Here is a 27,955-nt window from a genome sequence, read left to right on the forward strand (position 1 = left end):
TATATATATATATATATATATATAAAGCAAATCACACTAATTCTTTGGTCTAAGACAATTTAGACTTTTTAAACTTCCAAAAGTCCACAACTGTTTATGTAAAACAGGAGATTAAATGTTCCTTAGTTTTGACATATATTTTAAATTCTCCACCCGCTGTGTTAATTAAAGAGGCATTATTATGTAAAATTGACTTTACTTCATGTTATAATGTTATTTCCTCATCAAAAACAGACCTGGAGTGTTGCTTTGATTCTTTCATGCGTGTTTGAGAAATCCTTTAATCTCCATGGCAACCATTCAGCTGTCCAAAATGCCTGGGTGGACCTAGCCCCGCCTTCGAGGCACAGCTCCACCTCAGAGTTGCAGTCTACAAGCTTCTGCCTCACAGAGCATCATTCCCCTGCGATTCCCCCACTCAGCTCCTTCAGACTAGCCAGCAGCAATTAGCAAACACCTGGTGGAGCTGTAACAATATACGATCTACTTATAATCGCAAAAACACTGTTAAAGGGTTAATAGAGGAGCCACATTGCGATGATGTTGGAAAGATCAGGAATTTCTTAAAGAGACAGAGGCCCAATTTCAAGACATTAAATTACCAAGTAGAAATTATGTTTTATTGTAAGTTATATTGAATATTAATAGCATTTTTATAGCAACTGAACGTTACTTCAATGTGCTATGAAATGATACGCTAGCTGGAAAATGGATAATACTCTTTTTACAGTTGAGTAAAAACTTTAATTAGTGATTCATTACGTCTGCAGGACTTTATCTGATGTGAATAAGGACGGAAAGCTGAACGTGGAGGAGTTTGTTCTGGCTATGCATCTTGTTGACATGGCGAAGAGCGGACAACCGCTGCCACTCACCCTGCCGACCGAGTTGGTACCACCCTCACAGAGGTATGACGACACAGTCTGAAAATACTTTAGAAAACATGGAAACATTCTTGGAATAACTTTAGCACAGTTAGTTGCCAATTTAAGGATGTTTTGTAGTCATTTATTTTTAATCTGCGCTACAGGAGTGCAATGAATGGGTCCAGCTCTAACCTCTATTCGGCGATGATTGACGACCTCGATGCAGAACCGCCACAGAAACCCAAAACTAACCGTCAGTACTCCCACAGTCTCTACTTTATCCTTCTTTCACATCCACATTTTTTTTGTGTCATTAGCAAGATTGACATTGAGTTAAAAAAAAAAACAAAAAAAAACGACGTTTTCCATTCCAGTGTCGTTTGAGGATAAGTTCAAAGCCAACATAGAGCAGGGGAATGCCGAGCTGGAGAAAAGACGACTGGCTCTGCTGGAGGCGGAGAGGAAGGAGCAGGAGCGGCGCGCTCAGAAAGAACGGGAGGAGCGCGAGAGGAAGGAGAGGGAGGCCCGCGAGGCGGAGGAGCGTAGGAGGAAGGAAGAGGAGCAAAGGCTGGAGCGACAGAGGGAACTGGAGAGACAGAGGGAGGAGGAGAGGCAGAGAGAGAGAGAGAGAAAAGAGGTGAGGCGACTCAGTGCTGAGCGGCTTTCACTTTAGGTGTTTTGGAATCTAATATTTGATTAAAAGCCTACACATGGAAAACATTTACACATTGACAAGTTTTTTCTCACTGTCTGAAGTTAAATCAGACTAAAATTTTCTTCTTTTAGGGCAGTTAGAATTACCAAAATTATTTCTATTTGCTAAATTCCAGAAAACATCACATGGACATTTTTTAGAGATTTTTTTTTTTTTTTGTAACTTTTTGTATATTGTGTTTAAGCATTTAATTTAATTTAAACAGGAAGATTGTTTACCTTAATACAATTTGTTTGGATTGTTTCAGTGTAATGAATATTTCTTATTTCTATGGCTAAAAACAAAACGGATCACAATATAAGCACTTTATATTGGTCAATATCAATAAATATTGATTAGTTTTTTGTTGTAAATATCACAAATGTTTACAAAATGAATGACCTTTTCCGTTTCATCCAGTTTTCACTCCACTGTGTTGTTTTTATATTTTTAAGCAGTTATGAAGCAGATTTTAAACTGCTGCGCCAGTTACTCAACAGGTTGTTGCTAGGCAACCACAAGTTGGTCAAAAGGCTGTTGCTAGGTAACCAAAGAGTGAGTCAGTTGATTCCACCATTCCATTCAGATCAACAATAAAATTAATCAAAACATGAAATTACATGTGAATGCTATCAAAAAAATTATAAACACTTGTGAATGACAACATATACCAGTGAACTGAAGCTGTATCTTTTTTTTTATTTTATTTTTTTAGCTTTTTTGTATTTTTATTTCCAGAGTGTGATGCTGGAAAAGTTTAAAATCTCACCTTGAAAATGCTTGAAAAGTGCTTGAATGTTACTGTGCAACCCTGTTGACCTCCGGTGACTCCAGGCGGCGCAGCGGGAGCTGGAGCGACAGAGGAAGGAGGAGCTTGAGAGGAGGAAGCGCGGCGAGCTGAAGATGAAGAAGGAGCAGGAGCAGGACGAGATCATCAAGCTGAAGGCCAAGAAGAGGAATCTGGAGATGGAGCTGGAGGCAGTGGTGAGTCCTGAAAAGACACCTATTTTTCCCTTTTCCAACCATATGCCTGCAAAGTTGGAAGTTTGTCTGAACTCTTGGTTTTCAGGGTAACAAACAGCGTCAGATTTCTGACCGACTGCGGGACATTCAGAACAACAAGAAACTCCAGAGGACAGAGTTCGATCTTCTAGATCAGAAGAAAGACACACGGCAACAGGATCTGAACGCTCTGCAAAGACAGATAGAGGTTTGATCCGCTCTTCTGTTTGGTCAGATAAATCATACTTTATTCATAATGATGTTTGGAAAGTTGAGAGAAATATTATTTATTCATTCTTTTATACGTAACACTCATAGATCAGAATCCAAGTTTAGTAGATTATATATCAGTCTCTCTCTAATTTATTTCACTCTCTATTCTCTCATTCTCTTATCTGTCTGTCTGTCTAATTTATCTATATAACTTTCTATTCTCTCTCTCTCTCTAATTTCTCTCTCATTTCTCTCTCATTTATCACTCTCTAATTTATCTAATCTAATCAAAGAGTATTAGATGAATTGGATACTTTTAAATATCAAACTAGCATAAATCGTCTCTTTGATGTGACATGTATTTAATTAATTGTCTGTGTTTGCATGTGGTCAGGATTTTCAGAGGAAGTTGTCCCAGCTGACTCCAGAGAAGAAACGACTGGCAGAAAAACTCCAGAACATGTCCCTGAATAACCTGCCTGGTTAGTACTGAGGGCTGGTCAGACGTGCCACTGATCCAAACTCAGATTAATCTCAAACAGTTTGAAGCTGCTTAGTTTGTAAAGTGAAATGTGATTTTAAGTATTGACCTCTGACTGGAAAGATGTGAAGAGTTTTCTTAATGTTCTCTGACTGTGGAATTGTGTGTTTTTGACCTTGTTGTAGCTTCAGCCATGTCCAACCTAAAGATGGGAGTCACAGAGAAAAGAGGGAGCTGCATGAAACTGAGAGACCAGCTGGAAGCTCTGGAGAAGGAAACGGCTGCCAAGCTGGCCCAGATGGACCAGTACAACAAAGACATGCAGGTAGGAGTGAAGAAATGGCATTCAGGGCATTCATCTCTCTAATTTATCTCTATTTGTCTACATCTGTGAAGCTGCTGACACTTTTTACAGAGACGCTTCTCAGCTAATTCAAAGAATGAAGAGTTCTCCACCTCATAAAGACAACACCAACCTGTTGTTTGCACGTATTTCTCTGATTCTAATCCACATGTGTCAAACTCGAGGCCCGTGGGCCAAATCTGGCCCGCCATAGCTTTTTATGTGGTCTTCTAGAGCCTAGACTAAACACTCAAAGTGCTTAAATATTATGTTATCAATAAAATCAATGCAGTTTTTATCCATCTACTGTCAGATTATATCAACTGGTCCCTCAAGTTTCTTGAGAATTCACACAAAATCAACAAATCCCCGTACTTTTTGTTCTAATAATTGGGAGTTTATTGAAGGCTTTACTCAATAAATGTCAAAAACATTCTTACTTGTACTAAACGGCTTTAATTGATGCCAGATTATAGTCTGACATCAATTAGACTTACCGACTAAACTTACTCTTTAGTCAGTAAGTTTGTGCTCACAAACAGTTTGACTTCAATTCTTCTTTGCATTTAATTTTAAATATATAAGAAAAGATCAGTAGAAAATGTTTATTTGTACAGTGGTTTTACAAAACAGTAGTATAAGGTTGAATTGGTTGAATGTTTGAGATGTAGGCTGGTAGGATGATGCATGCCTGTAAAGAAAGTTATTTTTCCCTCACATTAATGTTAGATTTCTGCAAACTTTTAAATCTCGAACACCCCCTAATGCTTCTTGGACTTATTTTGTTCTTTCTTTTTCTCTTCTGTCTCGTCCCACTTCACCCTTTAACCTCGTCCGCTGCTCCCTCCTCACTTCCTTTCTAATCCGTCCTCCTCTTCCTCACTTCCTTTCTAATCCGTCCTCCTCTTCCTCACTTCCTTTCTAATCCGTGCTCCTCTTGCATCCCTCCTCATTTCCTGCCTCAGTTTTTGGGAGCTGAGGACAAAATGCTTCAGCCTGTCTTCTGTCTGCTGGCCTGCCTCCGTAAACTCTTCCATCTACTAAATGTTTCGCCTTAGGTCTCTTTGAAACTCCTTCTCCATTTTCTTTTTGTCTTTGTTTAACATGTCCTGACTTGTTTCATTTCTTATCCTTGTTTTGTACTGCCTCTCCTTTAAACTGTAAGATATTAGTGCAGACCAGCAGTGTTCAAACCTTTTGTCATTGGGGACAAAATTGTTGAGAGAACTTGAGGGCCACATTTGTTTTAATTAAAACTGAGAAGATTTATTTTTTAAGACATTTGTTGTTTTAATCTCCTCAACAAAATACTAAGTAAAAATTTTAATTAAGCAAAGTAGCCTAAATTTTGTAGAAAAGGAATCTGTAAAATGTAAACAGATTCTTAAACGACAGGTAAACATTTTCCAAAATATTTTCAGCCTGCTGCCTCAGCTTTACTTAATGTCAGGTTATAGTTGGTGATCATTATGGTGATTAATAAAAAGCCACATTTAACATCATACATTAGTGCAAATATCGTAAAATTCCTTACAAATATTTCTAAATCAGCGCCACGAAATCTGTGATTTTAATTGCAAAGGAAACACAATCACGACATCCTGGATGGACTGATCAGTGTGAAAAGATGTTCTAGATTTAATTTTAAGAAACACTGAATGCTGAAACAAACAGCTACTTATTGATATTTTAACATTTTAATGGTTTTATCAATACATTCTGGCAGAACCGGCCCTTTAAGAACATTCAGATTTTTGATTTGGTCCAAAATGAAAATGAGTTCGACACCCCTGACGTTTACTGACATTCTTAAACTGTGGACCAAGGAACCAAACAAAATCATCCAGACGGCCCCAAATGGCCCTCAGGCCACACTTTGGACATCCCTGATGGCTCGATAATTTTCATTCTGATTATTAGTATTTTTTGAAGGGCAATTCTGTTTACTGAGATGTCACAGTTTGTTTCATTTATGGGTTTTGTTTGGTTTTTATTTTCTTTCTATTTATTGTTTTTGGTTGTTGTGTTTTTGTTTTTGATATTTAAAGTGTTGTCCAGTGTAAAGTTTTCTGTACAAAATTACATTTAACTGTCTTTGAGACGCCAAACTTGAATTATTTGCTGTTGAAAACGGTCTCAAAATAACAATATTATTGTTTATTGGAATCATTTTGGGACAATTTATCGTCCTGGTAAATTAATGATCACGATTTGCTTCTAAATGTGTTTTTATTTTTTAATATGCGTCAGGAACTGAAGGAAAGCCAGAGGAAGCAGCAGGCGGCTCTGGAGAAACTGCGCAGCGTCAAAGAGGAAAAGCGGCGCGAGTTGATCCGAAGGAAGGAGCAGGAGGAGGAGAAGAAGCGACAAGAGGAGGAAACCCAAAGGTCCACAGCAGAACTTTATAGATTTCATCATAAATGATATTTAAGACTTTATCGTCGTCATTAGGAGTTTATAGTAACGCCATGAATGTCTTCACAGGCGTATTAAACTGGAAAAGGAGCGCCAGTGGCAGGAGAAGCTGAGGAGGGATGAAGAAGAACGTCAGAAGAGAATTGAGGAGGAAAGGGAGGCCAAAAAGAGGGAGGAAGAGGAGAGGGAGAGACAGGCTCTCCTCCAGGCTGCCAGGGAGCAGGCGGAGCGAGAGCTGAGAGCGAAGGAGGAGGCCGAACGGAAAAGGAGAGAAGAGGAGGAGAGGAAGAAAAAAGAGGAGGAAGAGCGCGTGAGGCAGATAGAGAGACGCAGGCAGGAGGAGGAGAGGAGAAAACTGGAGGAAGAGAGGAGGAAACTAGAGGAGGAGAGAAAGCAGCTGGAGCAGGAGAGGAGGCAGGAAGAAAAAAAAAGAAAAGAAGAGGAGGAGAGGAAACGCAAGGAAGAGGAGGAGCGACGGAAGAGGGAGGAGGACAGGAGGAGGATGGAAGAGGAGAAGAAGGAGAATGAGCGCCGGAGGGAGAGGGAGGAAGAGGAGAGGAGGAGACATCGAGCAGCGGAGGCGGCGCTCCGAGACGCTGACGAGAGGAGAAAGAGAGAGCAGGAGGAGAAACGGAGGGAAGAGGAGGACAAGAGGAAGCGAGAGGAAGAGAAGAGAAGACTTCAGCAGGAGGAAGAGGAGAGGAGAAAAGCAGAGCTGGAGGAGAAGAAGAAGAGGGAGGAGGGATCCCGTAAGCAGCAGCCGAACGGAGGGAAGGTGGACATCCAGGAGAAGCTGACGGCTCTGCTGAGAGGCCTGGAGGAGAGGAAGGGTGAGCAGAACAACTCTGTTTTCTCCTGGATTATAATCCAGATTAATTCACCTCCTTATTCACCTGCTGCTACAGGTGGACAGCCGAAGGCCGCGCAGCACAGGAAGTCTGCTGCCCTCACATCCTACAAAGCACTTTACCCGTTCACTGCGCGCAACAACGAAGAGCTCAGCTTTGAAGCAGACGACATCATCGAGGTAAAAACGTCATTTAGGAAACACGGCCGGTTTTAACGCTCAAGGCTGACGGTGTCATGAAATCTGATTCATAAAACTAATTAAATCCAGTGAGATGCTGTGTGAACGGTTTACGACCCCAAAGCGACCCAAATGCCCAGAAAAGATTGCTGACATCACACGACAGAAACGATGACGGACGGAGACGTTTATGGATCGATTTCAAAGTTTATTCAGCAATGGAGCCGATGACATCGTTACCAGATCATAGCAAGACGAAGGAAGCTGATAAAAGAAAACTCAACTAATGGCAACAACACTTTGTGGAGCATTAACTGGAACGACTGACTGTGATATGATGCGCTTCAGTTATTTGATTTGTTTACATCACAATAAACGTCCAGAGGTGGAAGCGGGAAACTCTCTAAATGCGACATGACCGTTCAGATGGAAACAATCTGATGTGTATCCATTTTATGGAAGTGGCAGAGATCAGATTATTTTGTTGGTGTTAAGATTAGTATCTGGCCGTTCAGATGCATTGAAAATAAAGGTTAAAGGTTAAAGTTATCTCCCCTCACCTTCTTCAAACTAGACAAAATATGATGTCCGTCAACTGTGTTATGTTTTATTTGTGTCATTATCATTTTTAAGAGTTCACAAATGAAAAACGTTTCCGGGGTCAAAGGTCAACAAAGGTCAGCTTTACCCCCCTTAACAAAGTCAAACAAAACTTATAAAGCTCTGGAAAAACTAAGAGCCCAGTGCACTGAGCCCCATTGAAAACCTCCTGGTTATTCCACCAAATACTGATTTCTGAACTCTTCCTGAGTATCATGAGTATTTTTGTTTATAAATGAACATGAACTTGTTTTCTTTGCATTATTTCAGATCTGAAAGCACTGCATGTTTTTAGTTATTTTGACCATTTCTCATTTTGTGCAAATAAATACAAAATTTTAGTTTGGAATCTCAGAGACATGTTGTCAGTAGTTTACAGAATAAAAGAACAATGTTCATGTTACTCAAACATTAACCAATAAAGAGTAAAATCAGAGAAACTGGTCTCTTAAATTTTTCCAGAGCTGTATAAATTAATTGTGCTATGTTTCTACAGTTGAAATATTTGTAGCAAAGTTGATTGGCACCATATGTGTTGGATGTTGTAAATATGGACTTGCTGCTTGACCTTTTATGACCTCTGAAAACATTAATTAGTATCTTTGTTAAATATTTATTAAAAAAATCGTTGCCAACTTCCCTCAGGTTAACGTAGCTGATGTCTCAGAAGTTATTCTGTTGGTCAAAAGTCTCCTGCGTCCTTCTCGTGATGTAAAAATCGATTCTGTCTGTTTGCTGCCAGGTGGACGAGACGACAGAGAAAGAGGAGGGCTGGCTGTACGGCAGCAAACAGGGGAAGATGGGATATTTCCCAGAGAGCTACGTTGAAAAGGTCGGCCCGTCAGCTAAACTCGCCGCTGCCGCTCCTCAAGTGTCGATCCAGGCGCAGCTTTCCAATGCGCTGGAAGCTGCAAAGGGATCAGGCACAAAGTCTGCCTTCACCCCAACGCAGTCTCCACACCCTGCTCCTTCTGAGACGCACGGACAGGTAACCACGGCGACCGCCTCCTGGTCCTCTGGCACTTCGATGTTTCGCTGAGCTGTCTCCTCTGTTGCAGCCGGTGGTGGGGAACGTTTTGGCTCAGGCGCTCTGCTCCTGGACGGCAAAGACGGACAACCACCTGAACTTCAACAAGGACGACGTGATTCGCGTGTTGGAGCAGCAGGAGAACTGGTGGCTGGGGGAGCTGAACGGTGAAAAGGGCTGGTTCCCCAAAACCTACGTGACGGTCCTGGGAGAAGAGGAAGGTTCAGAGTAAGTCATGAATCAGGGCTCCATCAAAAGTTTCTTACTATTGTTAGTTTTCATGATCGTAGCTCAGAACAAATGAAAACCCTAAATGGACTTCACCTTAAATGAATTTCAAATCCAGAAATGTAGCTTTATGACCTAAACCAGGGGGTCAAACTCATTTTCATTTTGGGCCAAATAAAAAATCAGAATGTTTTTAAAGGGCCAGTTGTGACAGAATGTACTGATAAACCCATTAAACTGTTAATATATCAATAAATAGCTGTTTGTTTCAGCATTCAGCAAGTGTTTCTTAAAATTCAATAATATTTAACATCTTTTCACACTGATCCAGGGTTTCATGATTGTTTTGTGGGTTTTTTTAAAATCAAAATAACAGATTTCATGGCGCTAACTTGGAAATATTTGTAAGGAATTTTCACGATATTTGCGCTAATGTGTGATGTTAAACGTGACTTCTTGTTAATTGCTGTGTGTGTTACAAGTAAGGCTGATGCAGCAGTAACTTAAATTCAATGTTTTGGCCAATTTTGAGAATAAAATTGCAGTAAAAATCAGACAAAAAATGTGGACACTTGTAGATGTTGTGTGACTTTTGCATATTTGCAAAAAAACTGGAGGGACTTACTGATGTAATTTGGAGTCCAGAAGGAGCGAAAATAACCACTTATAATCCCCTTCGATAAGTTAAAAAGAACATATTATTATTTAAAGAGGTCTTTGTTTATAAAACTATTCCATGTTTTGTAGATCTGTCCTGGTTCATAGGTCAGTTTAAGTTTGTTTTAATGTTTCCAGGGAAGAAAATATTAATTTATAGATCCAGGTTTGGCTGATCTGCAACAGTCTTTGCTGTATATGTTCACTAAATAAATCTCACAGTTTAAAACAAAAAGATATCCACACAGAAATTACAGAAATAACATAAAAATATATTCTTTATTTAAAGAAACAAACAAAAAAATCACTCAAACATCCATGAAATGACCTGCATTTATTCTTCTGGCTTCCTTTATCTTCTCCTTTCAGCCTATTGTTTACCAAAGACTCCTTTCCTGTTTGTTTGGTTTTTATAAGTGTACATTTTAGGAAAGATTTTATCACAGCTTTAAAACTGTCTTCTAACTTAAAGAATGAACGCTGCTTGATCTGGAACAAAAAACAGCAAAGTTATGTAGTTTTTTCTTTAGTTGTTTTTCACCTCCAGGAGTTTGAACTTGCTGTTCTGTGAATGATAAATGTCGGCTGGTTCTGGGATGAATGTTGTGGCGAAACTGAATCTGCGGCTGTTGCTCTTGCTTTACCTGTCAGTCCAGTGTTTGTTCCAAACTTCACTCTTTACTTCAGGAGTTTCTATTTCCTGAAGCTTGCTTTCTGTTTAGGACTCATGCAAAACAAATGTAAAAGAATAATGAAGGACGTTTTTCTCTGTTTTTAGACCCAAGAGCTCCACCTCAGATACAGTTGACACCCTTCAGCTTGAAGGTAGAGTAAAACTCAAGTTACTGTGGCTTTATACCATTAACACAGAAAATTGTCATTCTTGTCGTGTCTATCTGCGTTATCAGTAGAGTTCATCTATGTTTGTTTTTGTCATTGCAGAGTATGTGGCGCTGTACCCGTACGAGTCTCCAGAGCCTGATGACTTGACGTTCTCAGAGGGCGACGTGATCTTAGTGAGCCAGCGAGATGGAGAGTGGTGGCGCGGGTCGACGGGCGAACACACGGGCGCCTTCCCCAGCAACTACGTCAAACCCAAAGAGGCTGACGTAAGGACACTCTGCACAAACTCTGAATAATGCTACACGAGTTCAAGAAATTTTACATATTCACCATCATTTCTTGCAACGTAGAAGTTGTGCTAAAGTAAAAAGGCGCAAGAATGACCCCTATAAGTTTGTCATCCTGAGATGGTAGCGATAAACTGATAACATTCGCAAACTGAAATTCAAAGTGTTTTGTTTTTGATAGCTTTTCAATTTATTTTGAAAAAACAAAAAATAAACACCACAAATATAAATATAGCATATTATCATCATGTGTTCCTTTTTTGTGTGTGAATGTTTATGTGCATTAAATTTAAGTTATTTTTTCTCCTTTTAGACATCAAGTGTATCTGGAAAGAAAAAGCAAGGTAAGCGCTTATGTTTTTTCTTGTTTAAGATTTTCAACTTGGTGTCCTTTGACTTTTTATGCAATTACTGCTTGTTAAAGCAGTAATTGCATAAAAAGAAAGAGCACTTTGAAGACACACTGGTATACTTTGCTCAATGTTTCCTTTATTTAATTAAATTTTATTAAGTGTACCATTTTCCTAAATAACCATGAAGAATGGAGATTAATATCTTGGTCATAAATTTAAAGTAATGATGATGTCATGTGTGCAGAGATCGCTCAGGTGACCAAAGCCTACAGCTCTGCTAGCCCGGAGCAGCTGAGTCTGGAAAGTGGTCAGCTTATCCTCATTTTCAGCAAGAACCCGTCTGGTTGGTGGCTCGGAGAGCTTCAGGTGTGTGAAAATTATATTTCTAATATTTTTAAACATTCCTCAACACTCCTGACAGACAGATAAGAGAGCAACAACAAGCGTCTTTGTTGATGAACAGCCGTTTGTGTGACAACGAATTACCATTGGCTGGCTCCTTTTAAATAAATATTAATAACTTTTCCTAAACATAAATTGTTCCACCTTAGCTCACTTCACACAGTCATAGCAGCACTAGTCCCATTATATTTAAGATGGAGAGAGTTGGCAAAAACAGTTGGGTTTAAATATTTAGGATTTTACAATAAGTTGCATTGTGGTCACAATATCTTATAAGAGCTATCATATTCTGTGACCATGTATATTTCCATAACAATATTAGTGATAATATGTTACTTGTTCTTCGTTTGGTTTTTTCATTTGCGTAAGGCCGAAGTATGGCGAAGTGTAAAACTGCAACAGCGCCTCCTACAACGCCTTCCACTGTCACAATATACGGCGGTCACAGAATATGGTGTAACACCTGTAACGGTTAACGGCTAGCTGCCAGCTAGCTTACGCAAGCTAACAAATAACACTTAACCATTACACACTCAGAGATAAATGGCCAACTTCCCCCATATTAGCATGGACTTAAACACTGCTATAATTATATTACTAATTTGTCTGTTAATAGATAGATATGAGACCAACATTGAGTGTTTTCCGTTGTTTTAACAGCCGTTAGAGCGCTGAATTTCCGTTGGCTTGCTGAGTCAGGAGTACTCACTGTGTTCGATACGCCCTCTGGTGGCGAACTGCTGCAACTACACGCTCAATAGTAGAAATGCAGCTTGATGAATAATTATTCTTATCAAAAGAGAATAGTCTTCAATTTAAACAAAATAAATGAAAAGGGAGTAGAATGTAATTTCTTCCAATATCAGTCTAGTCGCATTTTGTGCAATTGAAGTGATTTATTTAATACTCTTAAGTAAATTAGTTTGTGTTGACTTACAAGTAATATGTTTGGATAAAGCTTTGCTTCTGTCCATTTGCTCTCATAAGAGAAAATATGTGGTGTAACTTCATAATAATAATGTTATTCTTGTAAAAATCCATGTGTTCTTTGTGGAGACATTTTTCTGCATCCTCTCGGTGATTCAAATTTTGTGATCCGTGTGCGTTTTGATCTTCTCTGACTTCAGGCACGCGGCAAGAGACGTCAGAAAGGCTGGTTCCCTTCCGCTCATGTCAAAATATTGGGCTCCAACAGCGGAAAATCCACTCCTGCTCAACAGTCCGGTAAGACGCAACAGCTCTGGATGCGACATCCGAGTAGCATAAATAAAAATTTTCATAAATAATGACTCTTTTCTTTCCTGTTTGCTCAGTCTGCCAAGTGATCGCCATATACGACTACACAGCGGCCAACCAGGACGAGCTGAGCTTCTCTAAAGGGCAACTGATCAATGTTTTAGACAAGAGCAACCCCGAATGGTGGAAGGGAGAGGTTAATGGCGTCACCGGCTTGTTCCCCTTCAATTACGTCCAGATGACCACGGACAATGAACCCAGTCAAAAATGTGAGTAAAACTAAAACTCAAATTTTTCACAAAACATGGAAGCAAAGAAGTGTGCATTGAAACTGGGGCTCCATATGTCTGAAACTAATCCTAAATCTGCTGATTTATCAAACTTTTTCTGTAATCACTAATAATTTCTGATCAGTTCCTGTTGTTTCCCTCTTTTCACTTCCTCCTTTGTTTTATTCCTCCTTTCCTCTCTCTCTTTCTCCTCCTTTGTCTTTCTCCTTCTAGGGTGGTAGAAAGCCTCTTCCTCTTCCTCTTCTGCTCCAGGCCACAGAGACCCACTTTCACACTCTGTTGCTTTGATGGGGTGAAAATCTGGACTTTCTGTCTTCTAATTATTCCACTCTGCAAACTAAACCATTTGAGGGGAAACCAGAAAAAGGAGGAATGTCTTCCTTTATATAAATAACGGTTCTTTGAATGATTTTTGGCTCACTGTGTTGATTCTCTGGGTTGTTGAAACCTCGGTGCCTTTTATCCTTGCAGATTTCTTTTGTTTTTGTTTCAAATTTTGAACTGGTGTCGCTGTATCTGCAGGAAAGTGTGTTAAATGGAGCGATGGTGGGTTTCTGTTGCTTGTCTTTCCTCTCTTTTGCTTCACCTTGTATCCAGATACGTTTCTTTTTTCACATTTTTAGAGGTTTTAAATCCCAAAACAATCTCTAGGAAAGGATTAAAAGATCAAGATTCTTTTTTTAACGTTAGAAAAACATGAAATAGGCTTCTTGTTTAACCATGGATTGTATGTAAAAGATGGACACAGCCTGCTCGCCCCCTGCTGGTCACCAGAAGGAATGCAAACAGCTGCATTCTCTCTAATTGCCAGCAGGGGGCGACCTTGTGTTTGTAAAAAGCCTATGGCCCTTCTCACACAGCCTTGACAAAACACGTCACGGAGCCACAGCTGCCATATTTGGTCATTCCCGCTCATTTCTCTGTGTGTTTTTAGAATGAACACTGCCTTGCAAAAGTATTCACACTCCTTTTCAGCACAAACTTAAGCGTTTTATTGGGATTTAATGTGACAAACCAACACAAAGTGGTGAAAAAGGAAATTAATGTTTTCCATTTTCTTCTCAAATTAAAATTTGAAGAGTATCTCAGATTATATTAAGCTTCCTTTACTCATCAAATGAAACATAAAATGATGGAGAAGTTCAAAGCAGAGTTGCGTTATGAAACAATATTCTTAGTAGGGCTGAAACGATTAACGATTAATTATTTCAATCATCATATGAATTGATGATTGAAATAATTGTCATTTTGCATTTAAGATGAAAAATACCCTCTGTTTTACCCAAAACTGAAGTGTCTTAGTTTTAGCTTCACCTGGTTAAAAAAAAAAAAAATTATATATATATATATATATATATAAACCTAATTAATTAAATAAATAAATTTAAAAAAAATGTTAGGAGCCTTATGTTATTCAGTTATTAATCAATTAATCCAAAAGTTAGTCCCCAGGTCAGTCCCACGCTTTACTGATGTTACATCAAGCAGCTTTTCACGTGTTGTTAGAAGTATTTTTATTTTTTTGCATCAGATGCATCCTTCGCTACAAATGACCAAGTGTTCACTATAGCATTTTTTCTTATTTAAAAGGAATTATTCATTAATTTGCATCTTTTAATGTATTTATAAAATGGTATAAACGAGACTTAAATGAAAAATCTGCAGATTTATTCTCTTAATTGTTAAAATAAGCGATGGATTAATTGGTAACTAAAATAATCGTTAGTTGCAGCTCTAAATCCAAGTTGCAAAACCATCATCCAGCCTCAAACAAAACAAAAAACGGTAAAAAAAAAAAAACCACGAGACTGGGAGGAAGTTTCACTTTAGAGCTACAGGTTCAGATCAAATCATATTTTAAATCCTTCTGAATCTGAGGCTTGAAACTTGTCATTCCTGCCACACCCACACTTTCCATCTAATCTCACTGAGCCTGAGATATTTCACTGCAAAAACACCTAATCTTACCAACTATTTTTAGTCTAATTTCTAGGGCAAATATCTTTTTTCACTTGAAATAAGTAAAACTAACTTACAAGTAAGTCTTTGGCAGGATAAATAGACTTTTTTCAACTGAATAATTCCTTAATATTGGTTACAAAGTACTAGTTCCATTGATATATAAAGCTACTTATAACAAGACAATTTTCCCATGGTATAAGTGAAATAATCTGCCAATGGAACAAGTACTTTCTAATCAATATTAACAGTTTATTTACTTATAACGAGCTTCTATATCTCACTGATAAGTAATGCAAAGTAATTAATGTGGAAGGCTAAATATGTACGCCTCACTTTTTAGATAGTTTTTAGTTAATTAAGACTCTGATTTGTTATTTTCCTTCCACTTCACATGTATGTACTGCGTTGTGTTGGTCTTTCATGTAAAATCTCACTAAAATACACTGAAATATTCCTGTAACAGTTCAAAATGTGGAAAGTCTTGTGAATACTAAAGCGTGGCATTGTGGAAAAGCTTCGCAGAATCCCATCGGCGTCTCTGATTCGAGATTTTTTTTTCCCCGCTGTCTTGGCTTTCTTTTACAGACAAGTGTTGATGCAGCTTTGTGACATCTCCTGCTTCCGAGGCGCCCTTTGACCCCCACATTCTCCTCCGTTCCTTACTAACAAGACGGCTATAAACACCAAAGGCTCTTCAGTCGCATCTTGAGCAGACTGTGTGAAAAGGCCAGTCAGGAAAGGACATTTCTTCCTAAACTCTTATCTTATGATTGTCTTTTTGCAAACAATGAACAATATAGATTTAAAGTAATGGTGAGGTGGATGGGGCTGTTTGTGGACCAAACTCAGTCAGTGATTAAGGTAGTGGAAGCCTAAATTCAAGTTGATACTGAACAAAAGGGATGTTGTTGTGGCTGCGTCCATCTTTTATGTACTCTGTGGTTATGAAACGTGTTTTTCTTCTTTGGTTTCTCATGTTTGCTTGTGTGTTGATTTAATGCCAATGAAACTCGGTTGGGTCACAGATTTTTTAAAAAAATATATATATATCTATTTAAAAGCCATAAGTGGTATTGGTGTTGCTGTTACAAACATAAATTTGTGTTTATCCTACAGCTTTATAGGGATTTAATTATTTTCCTGCTGCTCTTTCAGATTTTCTTGAGATGTATGAATTTAGAAACTGTATTTGTTATGATTAATACTTTGCAATGGACATAAAAAATCTTCACGTCCTCTTAAAATACCACGTATGATCAAGATGAATCATTTTAGACCTTTTTCCACTTTTAATGTTAAATTTTTTACAACTCATCTAAAATCTGTTGGAGAGGAAAAACCTGTTTTTATGGGTTTTTACACCCTGGACATGATGTAGAACCAGCAGAGGTTTCTGCTTATGACTTGGATCTCCATAAGGTCTGTGGGCTAAAAGACTTTTTAAAGGCCTTTTCTTTTACAGACCTTTTCTTTTAGAGAAAACATCCAGGCATCCTAAAACACCCAAAAAATAACTCTACACATCACCAACAGAGCTGTAGTTTATTAAAAATGTTGTCTTCATAAGTCGCATGCAATTAGACTTTAGATTCCTGCATTTTCTTTTTATTACTCTGGTTCATTGCTAAACAAAGTAGACGCCTACTACTGGAGAAGCTTAGAAGTGCACCCTTTGGTTTGGGGAAGATTTAAGACTCCTGCTTACATTTATAAGTCACATTCAGTAGGCACTACTAGCAACCCCACCAGAGCTCAGCCTGTTACCTAGCAACCCAAAATGAGCTCAGCCCGTTACCTAACAACCCCACCCGAGCTCAGCCCGTCACCTAGCAACCCCACCCGAGCTCAGCCCGTCACCTAGCAACCCCACCCGAGCTCAGCCCGTCACCTAGCAACCCCACCCGAGCTCAGCCCATCACCTAGCAACCCCACCCGAGCTCAGCCCATCACCTAGCAACCCCACCCGAGCTCAGCCCGTTACCTAGCAACCCAAGCTGAGGTCCAGAACGTTTATATCAAAACTACTGATAGAAACTTCTAGTGGGAATAGATTCAAGTGGCTCTTGCATTGTTAGATTTTATGATGAGTTTAAAGAAATTTGTTTCGTGTCAAAAGAGAAACAATCCTAATAGTTACAATAAAGTATTTTTTTAGTTTGAGGCCTACAAAGAAAAAAAAAAAAAACTTTAGTTTTTTTTTTTTTTCCCAAGTGGTCATTTGTCAGTTGAGTCTATTTTACTCCTTTATACTCAGATTCTGTCATTTATATCCATATCTCATACCAACTGTTCACCCAACAGTTTGATTTTTTCCCCCACTATGTTAAATGTTTTATAATACATCTCACAAGTGGAAGGAAAAGTTACTTTTCAGTTACTCTTTTTTACATTCCCGAAAAGGGAAATTGTACAGACTCATCTGGCTGTTTTATTATAACAGTTACAGAAAAATGTCACTATAAACATACTTCATGAAGCATGGTGGTGGCAGAATCATGTCCTGTGTTACTTTTCTTCAAATGGAGTTTGTGTTTTCAAAGTATGAACAGTCGTAAATATGAGCCGGTTTTGGACCAAAACCTTTTGGATGTTTTAGTTTCAGTTCAGAATCAGTTTTGTGGAAAAAGGTTTCAAATGGATTATGTTGGTCTTATATTTTTCAGAACACTAAAATCTGCTTTTTATCGAGTTTATTCACATTTTTTGACTGCACTGTCCTACAGATCAACAAGTAAATATATTACTTTGTGACGCGAACAAAAAGAAGCTCAGGTGTTGCATTTATTTTTAAATGAAGCTGGAGTGAGCGTACGAACATGAAGCTGCTGATGTTATGAATTCAGAGCTTTTAGCAGAACAGATAACGGTGAAGGTGTCAATAATTTCTGGTGCTGGTCGGTGTGACTGCTTCTGCATATCTGCCTGATACCGATGATTTTTTCTGATTCTAAATAAATGAATAAAGGGTTATTTGAGACGATGCTTCAGTCAAGTATTTTTCTTAAGCATGTTATTTCATCTTTAGAAATCTTTACTGTTTATGTTTTCTCTGCTAGCACCATAAATGTGATTTAGGTGACCTCATAAATGTTTTTTTCTCAATCACTTCTGAATTTTTCCCCAATGGGTAAAAATGTTCTCCCATTTTTAAAACTCTTTTCTAAGTTTTCTAGGAAACATTTGTAAAAATCATTTTTGTTTTTTCCGGTTTTTCAAGCTTTTTCAAGATGGAAAAGCAGAAAAATGTTTAGCCTGTATCTTCTCTAAACAGGCCTGTGAGTAAAGAGGGAAAGGAGGAATTTCTCTTCCTGTTTTGGTACAAACAGATTTGAGAGTGACGAGGAGATAAGAGCTCAGACGAGACAGGCAGGACACGAACGCAGAGGAAGCTGTAAAACCTGAGCAGAGAGAATCGGCCGTAGAAATGACTTCAGACGGCAGATTTCAGTTTTTAAGGCTTTGGGGTGAGGAAGAGGAAGAGTTTAGTGAGGAAGAGGAAAGAAATAACTCTGTTGGTGAGGAGCGGCCACTTTGTTTGGGAATCTCAGAATGGCATAGGTGTGATCTTTTAGATGGTAAGTGTTAATTTACTGATTGGAAATTTCTGTCCTTTTTCTTCTCGTTCCTTTAAAAAGGAAAAACTTTTGTACTTCCATTTGGGTCTGAACTGCTTCTAAAAACAGTCAGAGCACTTAAAAAAACTTTCAGACATTTTCTGGCAATAAGTTACTTGTTTATTTTGGTGTCTGGAAAAATAGCCTTTTCAAAATCCTCCTAATTATTAAGTCACATTTGTTGGGCACTACGCCGTTACCTAGCAACTAAAGCTGAGCTCCAGAATGTTTTTTACAAGCTGTACAATGGCTGCTGGAATACATGAGTGTTTTGTTGTTGACTTACCAGCCAGAAACGACTTCCTGCATTTCTTGTTGTTTGTGCAGGAGGCTCCACGTCTGCTTTTCAGAGATGCACGGTTGTATAATTGCACATCTGTTTCATGTGCGAGTGTAAATGTTGAATTTGGATTTAAAAGTAACAGAGGTCCTAAAACATTACATTCAGAAAGAAACTCAAAACAGGCAGAACTGATCAGACTAAAATCTATTTATCTCAGAATTATTTTCTTAAAAAGAAATGTGACGAACATGTTTTGTTTAACCCATAGATCTAAACTAACCTGTTCGAGGAAGCATGAAGGTCACCTTTAAGAAAGTTTCAGAAATGAGTTGTACTTCAGAATCTTTAAGGGGCCCTCCGTTTGTGGCTGAAATGTTCAGATTGTTGCTCCCGTCCTGCAGGGTGTTCAGACCCAGCCAGCCTGGACTCTCTCAGCCCCCAGGAGAAGAAGAGGCAGGGCTACATCCACGAGCTGATAGAGGCGGAGGAGAGATATGTGGAGGACCTGCAGGTTGTGCTGGATGTAAGTAAATGAAAGTAGTGCAAATAAAATATGACGAAACATTTGCTTTGCTCTTCGTTTCATTTCTGCACGTTCATCTTACTGCTGTGTTGGTTGCAGGTTTTCTACAAGCCGATGTCGGAGTCGCGGCGGCTGACTGATGCAGAGATGGCCATGATCTTCGTCAACTGGAGGGAGCTTCTGGCCTGCAACAGTAAACTCGTGAAGTAAATATCATCTGGTGGAGCGAACAGAACCAGAACCAAATGAAGTATTCAGCATTTTAAAAAAAGATGTTTTAAACAACTTTGTGGTAGCACATCATGGCCTGTTTTTATTTTCTCTAATGAAACCCTGATATTTGTAATGAGACCCCTGATGCAGCACTTTGTAGAACCACCTGCTGGACTTTGACTAGGCCAGAAAAAAACAACTTTGGGCAAGTTGATCAAATTTGGGCTGATTTTCACATTTGGTGGGTTTTTAGAACATTTTCAGAGGAAAATTTGATCAAAATAGTAGAAAAAGCAAAAAATAAAAAAATTGTTACATTTTATACAATGCCATTTCCTTTCCCTCTTTTTTAGTTGATTTATTTTGAAATGTCTACAGTCTGTTGAACGTGACATCATCAGTAGATTTGATTACAGACTCATAGTCCAGATCACATAAACGAACAATAAGAATATATAAAAATATAAAATAGAATATACTTTATTGATCCCCAAAGGGAAATTGCCTATTTGTTGACAAGTTACTCCATTTAAGGCAGCGCTGTCAAACTTATTTTCGTTTTGGGCCAAATCAAGATCATGGAGGCTCTTAAAGGGCCCTTTGGTGCCAGAATGTATTGATAAAACCAGCAAACAAACCTTTAAAATACTTAGAAATTCTTTAAATTACATTATATTGACCATCTTTTCACATTGATCAGTCCTTCCAGGGTTTTGTGATTATTTGCAATAAAAATTAAATATCTGTGGTACTAACTTAGAAATTAGTACTTATTGATAAAATAATATTTAAGCACACTGTTATCTTGACTGTTCTGTTTATGATTCCCTCTAAAGTCTAAAGAGCCACATAAAAAACTATGGCGGGCTGCATTTGGCCCCCGGGCCTCGGGTTTTGACACATGTAATCTAAGTGTTAAATTTTAATAATACAAATATAACCACAAGAGATAAAGTTTATAAAATGTATATATACCTAAAAGTAACTCAATATGACTAACTATAAATACATAAATAACATGGAAATATATTAATCTACAAACAGTCTATAAATGAGAGCAGAGAAAATTAGATTTAAGTTACTCAGACCTGAACATTGTAAATAAATAAAACAAAATGCCTAACCTTTTAGGAAGCAATCATACTTATAAATACTTTTTGCACATTTCTGGATGCTATCTAAGCTGATAAATTTAACCATAGATGCTGCATATCTTATTATATTTAAGTTTTAAATGGATCACATGTTGCGTTCAGGGCTCTCCATGCTCGGAAGAAAACCACGGGGGACAACGTGCCGGTCCAGAAGATCGGTGACATCCTGGCCTCTGAGCTGTCCCACATGCAGCCCTACATCAGCTTCTGCTCGTCCCAGTTCAACGGCGCCACGCTGCTCCAGACCCGCACCGACAACGAGCCAGAATTCAAGGCGTTCCTCAAGGTAGGAGGGAAAACGAAATGAGGAAGGTCGGGAAGAGGTCAGGAAGCCTTTGGAGCCGAGGAAACGGGAGATTTAGTCTGTGTGGCCCAATAGAGCTAACCCAGAGATTTATAGAGTTAAATGGTATTTATTTTCTAATTTTACAGAGCCCCTTTGGGTAGTTGATAAAACCCATTTACAAACTGATAAAACATAAATAAATAAACGCCTCTGCATTCAAAAAGTTGTCACAATGATGTAATTTGGCAGAATACAGATGAAAACTGCAGTGGTTTGATGGATAAAACAACCGTTATTTTGAAGGCTCTCAGAAGTGCAGAGGGCCAAACAACAGGGAAAAGGCGGGCCAGATTTGGCCCCCGGACCTCGAGTTTGACATGGTCTAGTCAGTTTGAAAACTGAAAGTCTTTCTGCTACAACATAAGTTTTGAGTTTTAGTTTGACTTTACTGAATGTAGTGTAATAAAAGAATAAAGTTGCATACAAACAAAATAAACTTAAAACAAAAGAAGAACAGTAGTAAAGTGTATTTATATTGAAGGAGTGGGAAGAAGTATGAACTTATTTTCACACCCACCCGTCTTACAGCTGCAGCATCATCCGATAAGTTACTATTCGAGTTTAAAATAACCGGGGCTCTTTTCAGGATTTTACATGTTATTGTCCAGCTTGAGGTATGTCTGAAGTCTTACATCTTTACATCCATATAACGTTTTTTAAAGCTGCGTCGCCTTTTCTCTGTCCAGAAAATCGCAACAGACTACAGGTGCAAAGGCATGCCGCTGTCCAGCTTCCTGCTGAAGCCGATGCAGCGGATCACTCGCTACCCGCTGCACATCAAAAACGTAGGTCGTCCAGTCAGTGACCCGATGCAGTCACTCTGCCGTCCGTTCGTTGTTGTCCGTTAAAGATGATCTTCGGTGTGTGTAGATCCTGGAGTGCACAGCAGAGGGCCATCCTGACCACGGCCACCTGAAAGAGGCTCTGGAGAAAGCGGAGGAACTCTGTCAGCAGGTTCTTCAGATTTTAATCTGATCTCATTAATATGCTGCTGATTTTTCTTCGGGGTGAAGCGGCGACCAGACGTTTTTGTTTCTGTCCAGGTGAACGAAGGCGTCAGGGAGAAGGAGAACTCTGACAGGCTGGAGTGGATCCAGAACCACGTACAATGTGACGGCGCTGTGGAGGTGATGAGCGTTCAGCACTCATAAACTCAAAAAAGATATTATAATCCAGGAGATTCATTAATCTTCTCTCTTCTCACAGCATTTGGTGTTTAACTCTCTGACAAACTGTTTGGGCCCCAGGAAACTGCTGCACAGCGGAAAGGTGAGCAAATCTGAATCAACACCACTTTGTCTGCATGTTCTGAAGAAGACGGAAAGTTTAATGATTTAAATGTTCTTAAATGCAATAAATGACAAGGTAGCAAAAAATAACTTTAAATATAAGCCCTTACAGTGTTTTTTAAACCTTGATGAATTTGTCTCTAATAAAAAACATCTGAACATCCCTAAAACAACAAAAAAATGTATATACAGACACAGCAGTTTCAGACAGAAATATCCATATCAATATATTTAGTTGTAAATGAACGCATTACTTTATGTTGGGATAAATGACGGATCAAAAATTACTTTTTTTTCTGCCAGTCTCAGAGTTGCAATATTTCGAAAATATATCGAATGAAGATAAAAAAAAATTATAAAAATAAATACATTTTGGCAGATTTGAGGAATATTCAGCCCTAAATGGATTGAAAATAAAACTGGAACAGTACAAATTGTCCCTTTGCTGACTTTTAAAATGTGTAGATTTTCTTGTCTTTTCCAACTGTAATTTTATTGTTTTTTTAATTATTTAATGCGTCTGTTTTTCAGATGTACAAGGCAAAAAGCAGCAAGGAGCTCTGGGCTTTTCTTTTCAACGACTTCCTGCTTTTAACTCATGCTGCCAAACAGTTCACCTCTTCTGGGCCCGACAAGCTGTTCAGCAAGAGGAACAACGTCCAGCTCAAGATGTACAAACCAGTAAGGAACCTCCACAGAAACCAGTTTCATTTTTAAACATTAATTGTATTTTTATCCAATTAATCACCAGAATAATCAATAATCAGTTAAAGCCGCAGTAAAAACAGCATTTTTTAGCCTTTCAACTTGTTTGGTCGTTGATTTTCACATTTAACGTTGTTAAAATCACCCAGAATCCTCCACAGTGTTGAGATGTTTTTTTAATCTTGTGACCTAAATGGACTGATTTTGTTGAGTCGTCTTCAAAAAGTTTCCAGCTTTATTTTTGCAATAATAACATGCTCTTACAATGAAGTTTACATTTCTGGATGTAGCAAAGAAAAAAAAGAGAATTTTAACAGTGCAAAAGAAGAACTCTAATAAAACTAAACTAAAATGAAACAAAATAAAACTAAGCAGTAAAGAAAACCCAAACTATTATAACTCTGCCTCTGGCAGTAATTTTATTAATGTAGCACATTTTCAGCAACAAGGCAGTTCAAACCTTTACATGAATTAGAAGGAAAACAAAAACAACAAACCAAAAGAAAGACAAAAACTTAAAGGTACATGTTTGTTTAATAAAATTTATAAACTACTAGAAGTTTCTCTGGGTCTTAACTTTGTTCTGGATTAAAGAGGTAAAAAGCTAAGTGTTGGTTCCAGCTGTTCTGGGTCGAGTTCTAGATTTGTATAAAGCTAAATGTCGGGTCTCCATGTTTGATTCTGTGTTGCTAAGTAACAAGCTAACAGGAGTTTCTCTTGGTCTTGCTCCAGTATTAAGCTAAACGTTGGTCTAAAGTAATAAATACTCCACAGTTTATAAAAGTAGTGAACTAAACAGACAGACCAGGCAAAGAAATGACGCATTAGAAAGTGGAAACCCGTTTCCTCTTCTCCACAGCCTGTTCTGCTGAACGAGGTTCTGGTGAAGCTTCCGGATCCCTCCAGCGACGAGCCCATCTTCCACATCTCCCACATCGACAAAGTCTACGTGCTGCGGACCGACAACATCAACGAGCGGTAGCTGCTCACCAGCCAGCTAGCATCACTCTGATGAGCTCAGCAGATTCAGTGTTTTCACCAACTCTCTGTGTACCGTCAGGACTTCCTGGGTTCAGAAGATAAAAGTGGCTTCTGAGGAGTTCATCGAGACCGAGAAGAAGAAGAGGGAAAAGGTTTATCAAGGTTGGTCATTCGGAGCCGCCATGTTTGGCTCTGCTGCGTTCTGGTCTGAGTTAAACGTTAAAACCGTCAAACGTGTGTGTGCAGCTCGTTCTATAAAGGGCACTGGCATCGGCAGACTCCTTGTCACCATCCTGGAAGCCACCGAGCTCAAAGCAGCCAAACCCAACGGTGAGTCTCCTCCTCATCTCCTCCTCATCTCCCTGCTTCATGACCCTGTTCTCCTCACAGACTCGTCGTGTTTCTTTGCTTCCTGCAGGTAAAAGCAACCCGTACTGCGAGGTGACCATGGGCGCTCAGACGTTCACGTCCAGGACGATTAACGACACCCTGAACCCAAAATGGAGCTTCAACTGTCAGTTTCACATCAGAGATCTCTACCAAGACGTCCTCTGCATCACCATCTCTGAAAGAGACCAGTTTTCACCAGATGGTGAGCTGCAAACCAAATCCTTTCACCTCTTGGTTAAATACTGTAATATTTACCCACTTCTGATGTCTAAAATCCAATCAGAGCAGCACGATTCCTGGCTGATTTCTGCCTTTTAACCTGACAAAAAGCTGCATAATATCTATTTTAGCTGCTCTGAATCAGAACTGAAACACAACACTGTGTTGTAGTTTGTCACAATAATTAGATGTAGTAAAGTCATGATGAAAACACTATTTATTACTTTTCTTTAAGTAATTGTATGGCTGTGACTATTCATAGCACCACCAACATAAATTTTGAAAAACATTCCCAAGATGGATGTAGCTAAATACAGGATAATCCCAGAAGAAATCCTGTTAATGGAGACGTTTTTATATAAAATCAACTTTTTTTATTTTTGCATTATATTATGATGTCAGCCTAGAGTGTTGCTTTGATTCTTTCATGCATGTTTGAGAAATCCTTTAATTCAAATTAAAGAATACTTCATGGATCAGAAATTAAATGTATTAATTCAAAGTCTTCAAAAAGTTACTGTAGACAGTGATGGCTGTTGGCAGGAAACTGCTCCTGCAGCAGTCTGTGTTGCAGTGAATTTGAAGAAGCCTCTGACTGGAGAAACTGTTTTCTCATGAAGATGGAGGTCAGGGTTGTCCATAAATTTCATGACTTTATGAAGAATCCTTCATAATAAGAATCTTTCATGGAAACCATTTTTATACAGTTTTGACCTTTTTTTTGAGTCTCTCTACTCCAGTTAACGATTAATCGACTAATAAATTAGTAGATGATTAATCATTTCATCTCTACTCACCTCACTAGTACGCAGTACCGTAATTTCTGGACTATAAGGTACACTTTACAGCCCTTAATTTTATGAAGAAACGACGCCTTATAATCCACATTGCCTTACATGTTGTTCTGGAGTGGAACAGCGCCCTCTAGTGGATTAATATGGATTTATCCTGGTTGTGCTTACTGACCTTGAAGTGGTTTTGTGTGGCTCACAGCGCTCTGTCAAAATGTTTTAGTTACATTACGGCTACCGTAGTCAGCAGCGTCGTGGAGTAATGCGTACTGGGCTTTGACTGACTGACTTATGACTGTTTTGTTTCGCTTAATGGGCCTTATCGTCCAGTCCGCTTTACAACTGGAAAAAGCTTAAAAATAGGCCGTTCATTGACAGTGCGCCTTACAATCTAGTGCCTCGTATAGTGCAGAAAATATGGTACTTCATGTTGGTTTATCGCATAAGATCCCAGTAAAAGACGTTGAAGTTTATCTCACGCTCCATGGTCCGTTTCTCTCTCCTCAGGGTTCCTTGGGCGGACGGAAGTTCCCGTGGCAACCATCAAGAAGGAGCTGGAGAACAAGGGACCGGTGACGCGGCGTCTTCTTCTGCACGAAGTCCCAACCGGGGAGGTGTGGGTGCGACTCGACCTGCAGCTCTTCAAATAGCGAGGAGACTCAGAAACTTACCAAAGACGACAAGAAGCAGAAAAGCTCTGGACTGTTTCATGTTCAACGCCTTAAAGATGCAAAACTAACTTGAACTAATACCTCTGACGCTGCCGCCCAGTCCTCTGGATCGGCCGTCATCTGTATCCAGCAATTGTCCAGTTTTTGTTTCCACTTTTCCTCCTGATTAAGGGAAGCAAGAGTTTCTGTCAAACAAATGCTTCCTAACCAGAAGACAGCCTTTTGTTTTATTTTTTTAAACGGTTAAATCAGTGAAATTACCTGTAATTCTTTGACTTCTCTGTTAAAAAAGTCGGGTTTTATTCTCCCTTTGCCAAATCTTCTCATCCGATTCCAGCCATTTAGTTCATGATCAAGTAGTTTTATTCCGGCTGTCAGGACAGGAGTATGTTAAAGTTTGAATATTTTATTTTTTCCTGAGGAGAATCCGACTCGCGCTGTTTGACTCGTCTTCATCAGAAGCGTCACAAACGATGGACGACAGATGACGGACGGCAGCGTGAAACGCCTGCGACAGCGGGACGAGAAATTTCAGATTGTCGCTCTGCTCTCCGCTGGGTTTACTAAAGTAGGGAGAAGATCTCTGGACTCGATGTTTTGAGGTCATTTCCTGTTTTCTGGTGTGTTTGTATCAATATATGTGTGAAGTTTAAGTTTCCCAAGTGGGGAGAAGTTGAAGAAACAACAATGGAGGCTTTGATTTGTGGAGTTAATTTAGAGAAATGTCACTTTAAGACTTTAGTTGTTCAGACAAGATCATTCTTCTTTGCTTTTTTTCAATCAAGGCCAAGTAACTTTAATTCATAAGACGCTGACCTGCTGACCTCTTCCTGTGTTAGTCTTACAGATGCAGGATTTAAGGAGGATAACATTTTAAGGCGGCACAAATTAATTATTTCTAATTGATCCGTCTGCTCCTGTTGAAACATCTGTGGCGTCTGGAGTGAAATTCAGCAAACATGCAGCATTAAATCCTGGTCAGGTTACCAGACTGAAAACTTCTACAGTCTATGGAAGCCCTGAAGGGACATTTCTATGTTTTTAGGGCTCTGACCAAATTTATCTTTTCTTCTCATATTCAGCCAGTGGAAAAAAAAAACAACTGTTTTGGTTGCGATATTTTTTATTATTTTTCTCTTTAGAGAATAAATTATAATTTATTCTAATTCTAATTTGTAATTAGAATTAAAATAATTATGAATTAGAATAATTTATAACTGTTCTAATTTATAGAATTGTATTCTATAAATATACCATCCTTATCATTGATAATAAATCTAAAGTTAAATTGGAATGAATCACAAATAAGGATAATTAATACTCTTATTATTAATGAATGGAAGTTTATTCTTGCCATAATTAATACTTCTAATAATGGCATTAATGTATTATTATTATTGAGGATAACTGATCCTGTTTACATAATCAGTGATAACTTTGTACATTATTACTGAAGGGATTAAATGCTATTAATAATAATATAATGCATTCTGTAAAACCAAAAAAAAAAAAAAAAATTAGATCAGCTCTTAAAAATAAATAAAGAGAGAAATTGTATCTATTAAAGTAAAACACAAAAGGAAAGGAAAAATGAAACTTGTCGAGACATAATTATTTGATTTGATTTCCCTTTTAACCTAAACTTACTTTTTTATTTTATTCAAATAAAAGAAAAAAATAATATCTCCTTTCCTAAAGCTTTTCTCCTTTGTTCATAACTCATAAAGTTAAAAGAAAAAAAAAATCAATTAAAATCAATTTATCACCCTTCAGGTCTTCCATACATTTGGCTTGTTTTATTTTCTCCTGGATACAAACAGACTTTATATTTATTTCTTTATTTATGCGTG

General features: G+C 38.5%; 1 protein-coding gene across 1 annotated transcript in view; it reads left to right on the forward strand.

The window, feature by feature from the left end:
• Positions 1 to 27,584, forward strand: part of LOC103129362 (intersectin-2-like) — a 46,662-nt gene extending 19,078 nt beyond the window's left edge. Inside the window, exons 10-40 of the mRNA XM_007540418.2 lie at positions 771 to 908; positions 1,031 to 1,119; positions 1,241 to 1,503; positions 2,395 to 2,544; positions 2,630 to 2,770; positions 3,170 to 3,257; positions 3,442 to 3,581; positions 5,850 to 5,986; positions 6,084 to 6,844; positions 6,920 to 7,041; positions 8,384 to 8,629; positions 8,700 to 8,896; positions 10,332 to 10,378; positions 10,496 to 10,662; positions 10,997 to 11,027; positions 11,281 to 11,402; positions 12,566 to 12,662; positions 12,752 to 12,943; positions 19,225 to 19,346; positions 19,446 to 19,552; positions 20,816 to 20,999; positions 21,746 to 21,844; positions 21,930 to 22,013; positions 22,103 to 22,186; positions 22,266 to 22,328; positions 22,880 to 23,029; positions 23,913 to 24,031; positions 24,114 to 24,196; positions 24,281 to 24,364; positions 24,453 to 24,626; positions 25,942 to 27,584. Coding sequence (XP_007540480.1) covers positions 771 to 908; positions 1,031 to 1,119; positions 1,241 to 1,503; positions 2,395 to 2,544; positions 2,630 to 2,770; positions 3,170 to 3,257; positions 3,442 to 3,581; positions 5,850 to 5,986; positions 6,084 to 6,844; positions 6,920 to 7,041; positions 8,384 to 8,629; positions 8,700 to 8,896; positions 10,332 to 10,378; positions 10,496 to 10,662; positions 10,997 to 11,027; positions 11,281 to 11,402; positions 12,566 to 12,662; positions 12,752 to 12,943; positions 19,225 to 19,346; positions 19,446 to 19,552; positions 20,816 to 20,999; positions 21,746 to 21,844; positions 21,930 to 22,013; positions 22,103 to 22,186; positions 22,266 to 22,328; positions 22,880 to 23,029; positions 23,913 to 24,031; positions 24,114 to 24,196; positions 24,281 to 24,364; positions 24,453 to 24,626; positions 25,942 to 26,084 — 4,624 coding nt within the window. The 3' untranslated portion in view covers positions 26,085 to 27,584. The remainder of the gene's footprint in view (positions 1 to 770; positions 909 to 1,030; positions 1,120 to 1,240; positions 1,504 to 2,394; positions 2,545 to 2,629; positions 2,771 to 3,169; positions 3,258 to 3,441; positions 3,582 to 5,849; positions 5,987 to 6,083; positions 6,845 to 6,919; positions 7,042 to 8,383; positions 8,630 to 8,699; positions 8,897 to 10,331; positions 10,379 to 10,495; positions 10,663 to 10,996; positions 11,028 to 11,280; positions 11,403 to 12,565; positions 12,663 to 12,751; positions 12,944 to 19,224; positions 19,347 to 19,445; positions 19,553 to 20,815; positions 21,000 to 21,745; positions 21,845 to 21,929; positions 22,014 to 22,102; positions 22,187 to 22,265; positions 22,329 to 22,879; positions 23,030 to 23,912; positions 24,032 to 24,113; positions 24,197 to 24,280; positions 24,365 to 24,452; positions 24,627 to 25,941) is intronic.
• Positions 27,585 to 27,955: the final 371 nt, after the last annotated feature.

This window comes from Poecilia formosa, unplaced genomic scaffold (genome assembly GCF_000485575.1).
Source record: "Poecilia formosa unplaced genomic scaffold, Poecilia_formosa-5.1.2 Scaffold539, whole genome shotgun sequence".
Lineage (NCBI taxonomy): Eukaryota > Metazoa > Chordata > Actinopteri > Cyprinodontiformes > Poeciliidae > Poecilia > Poecilia formosa.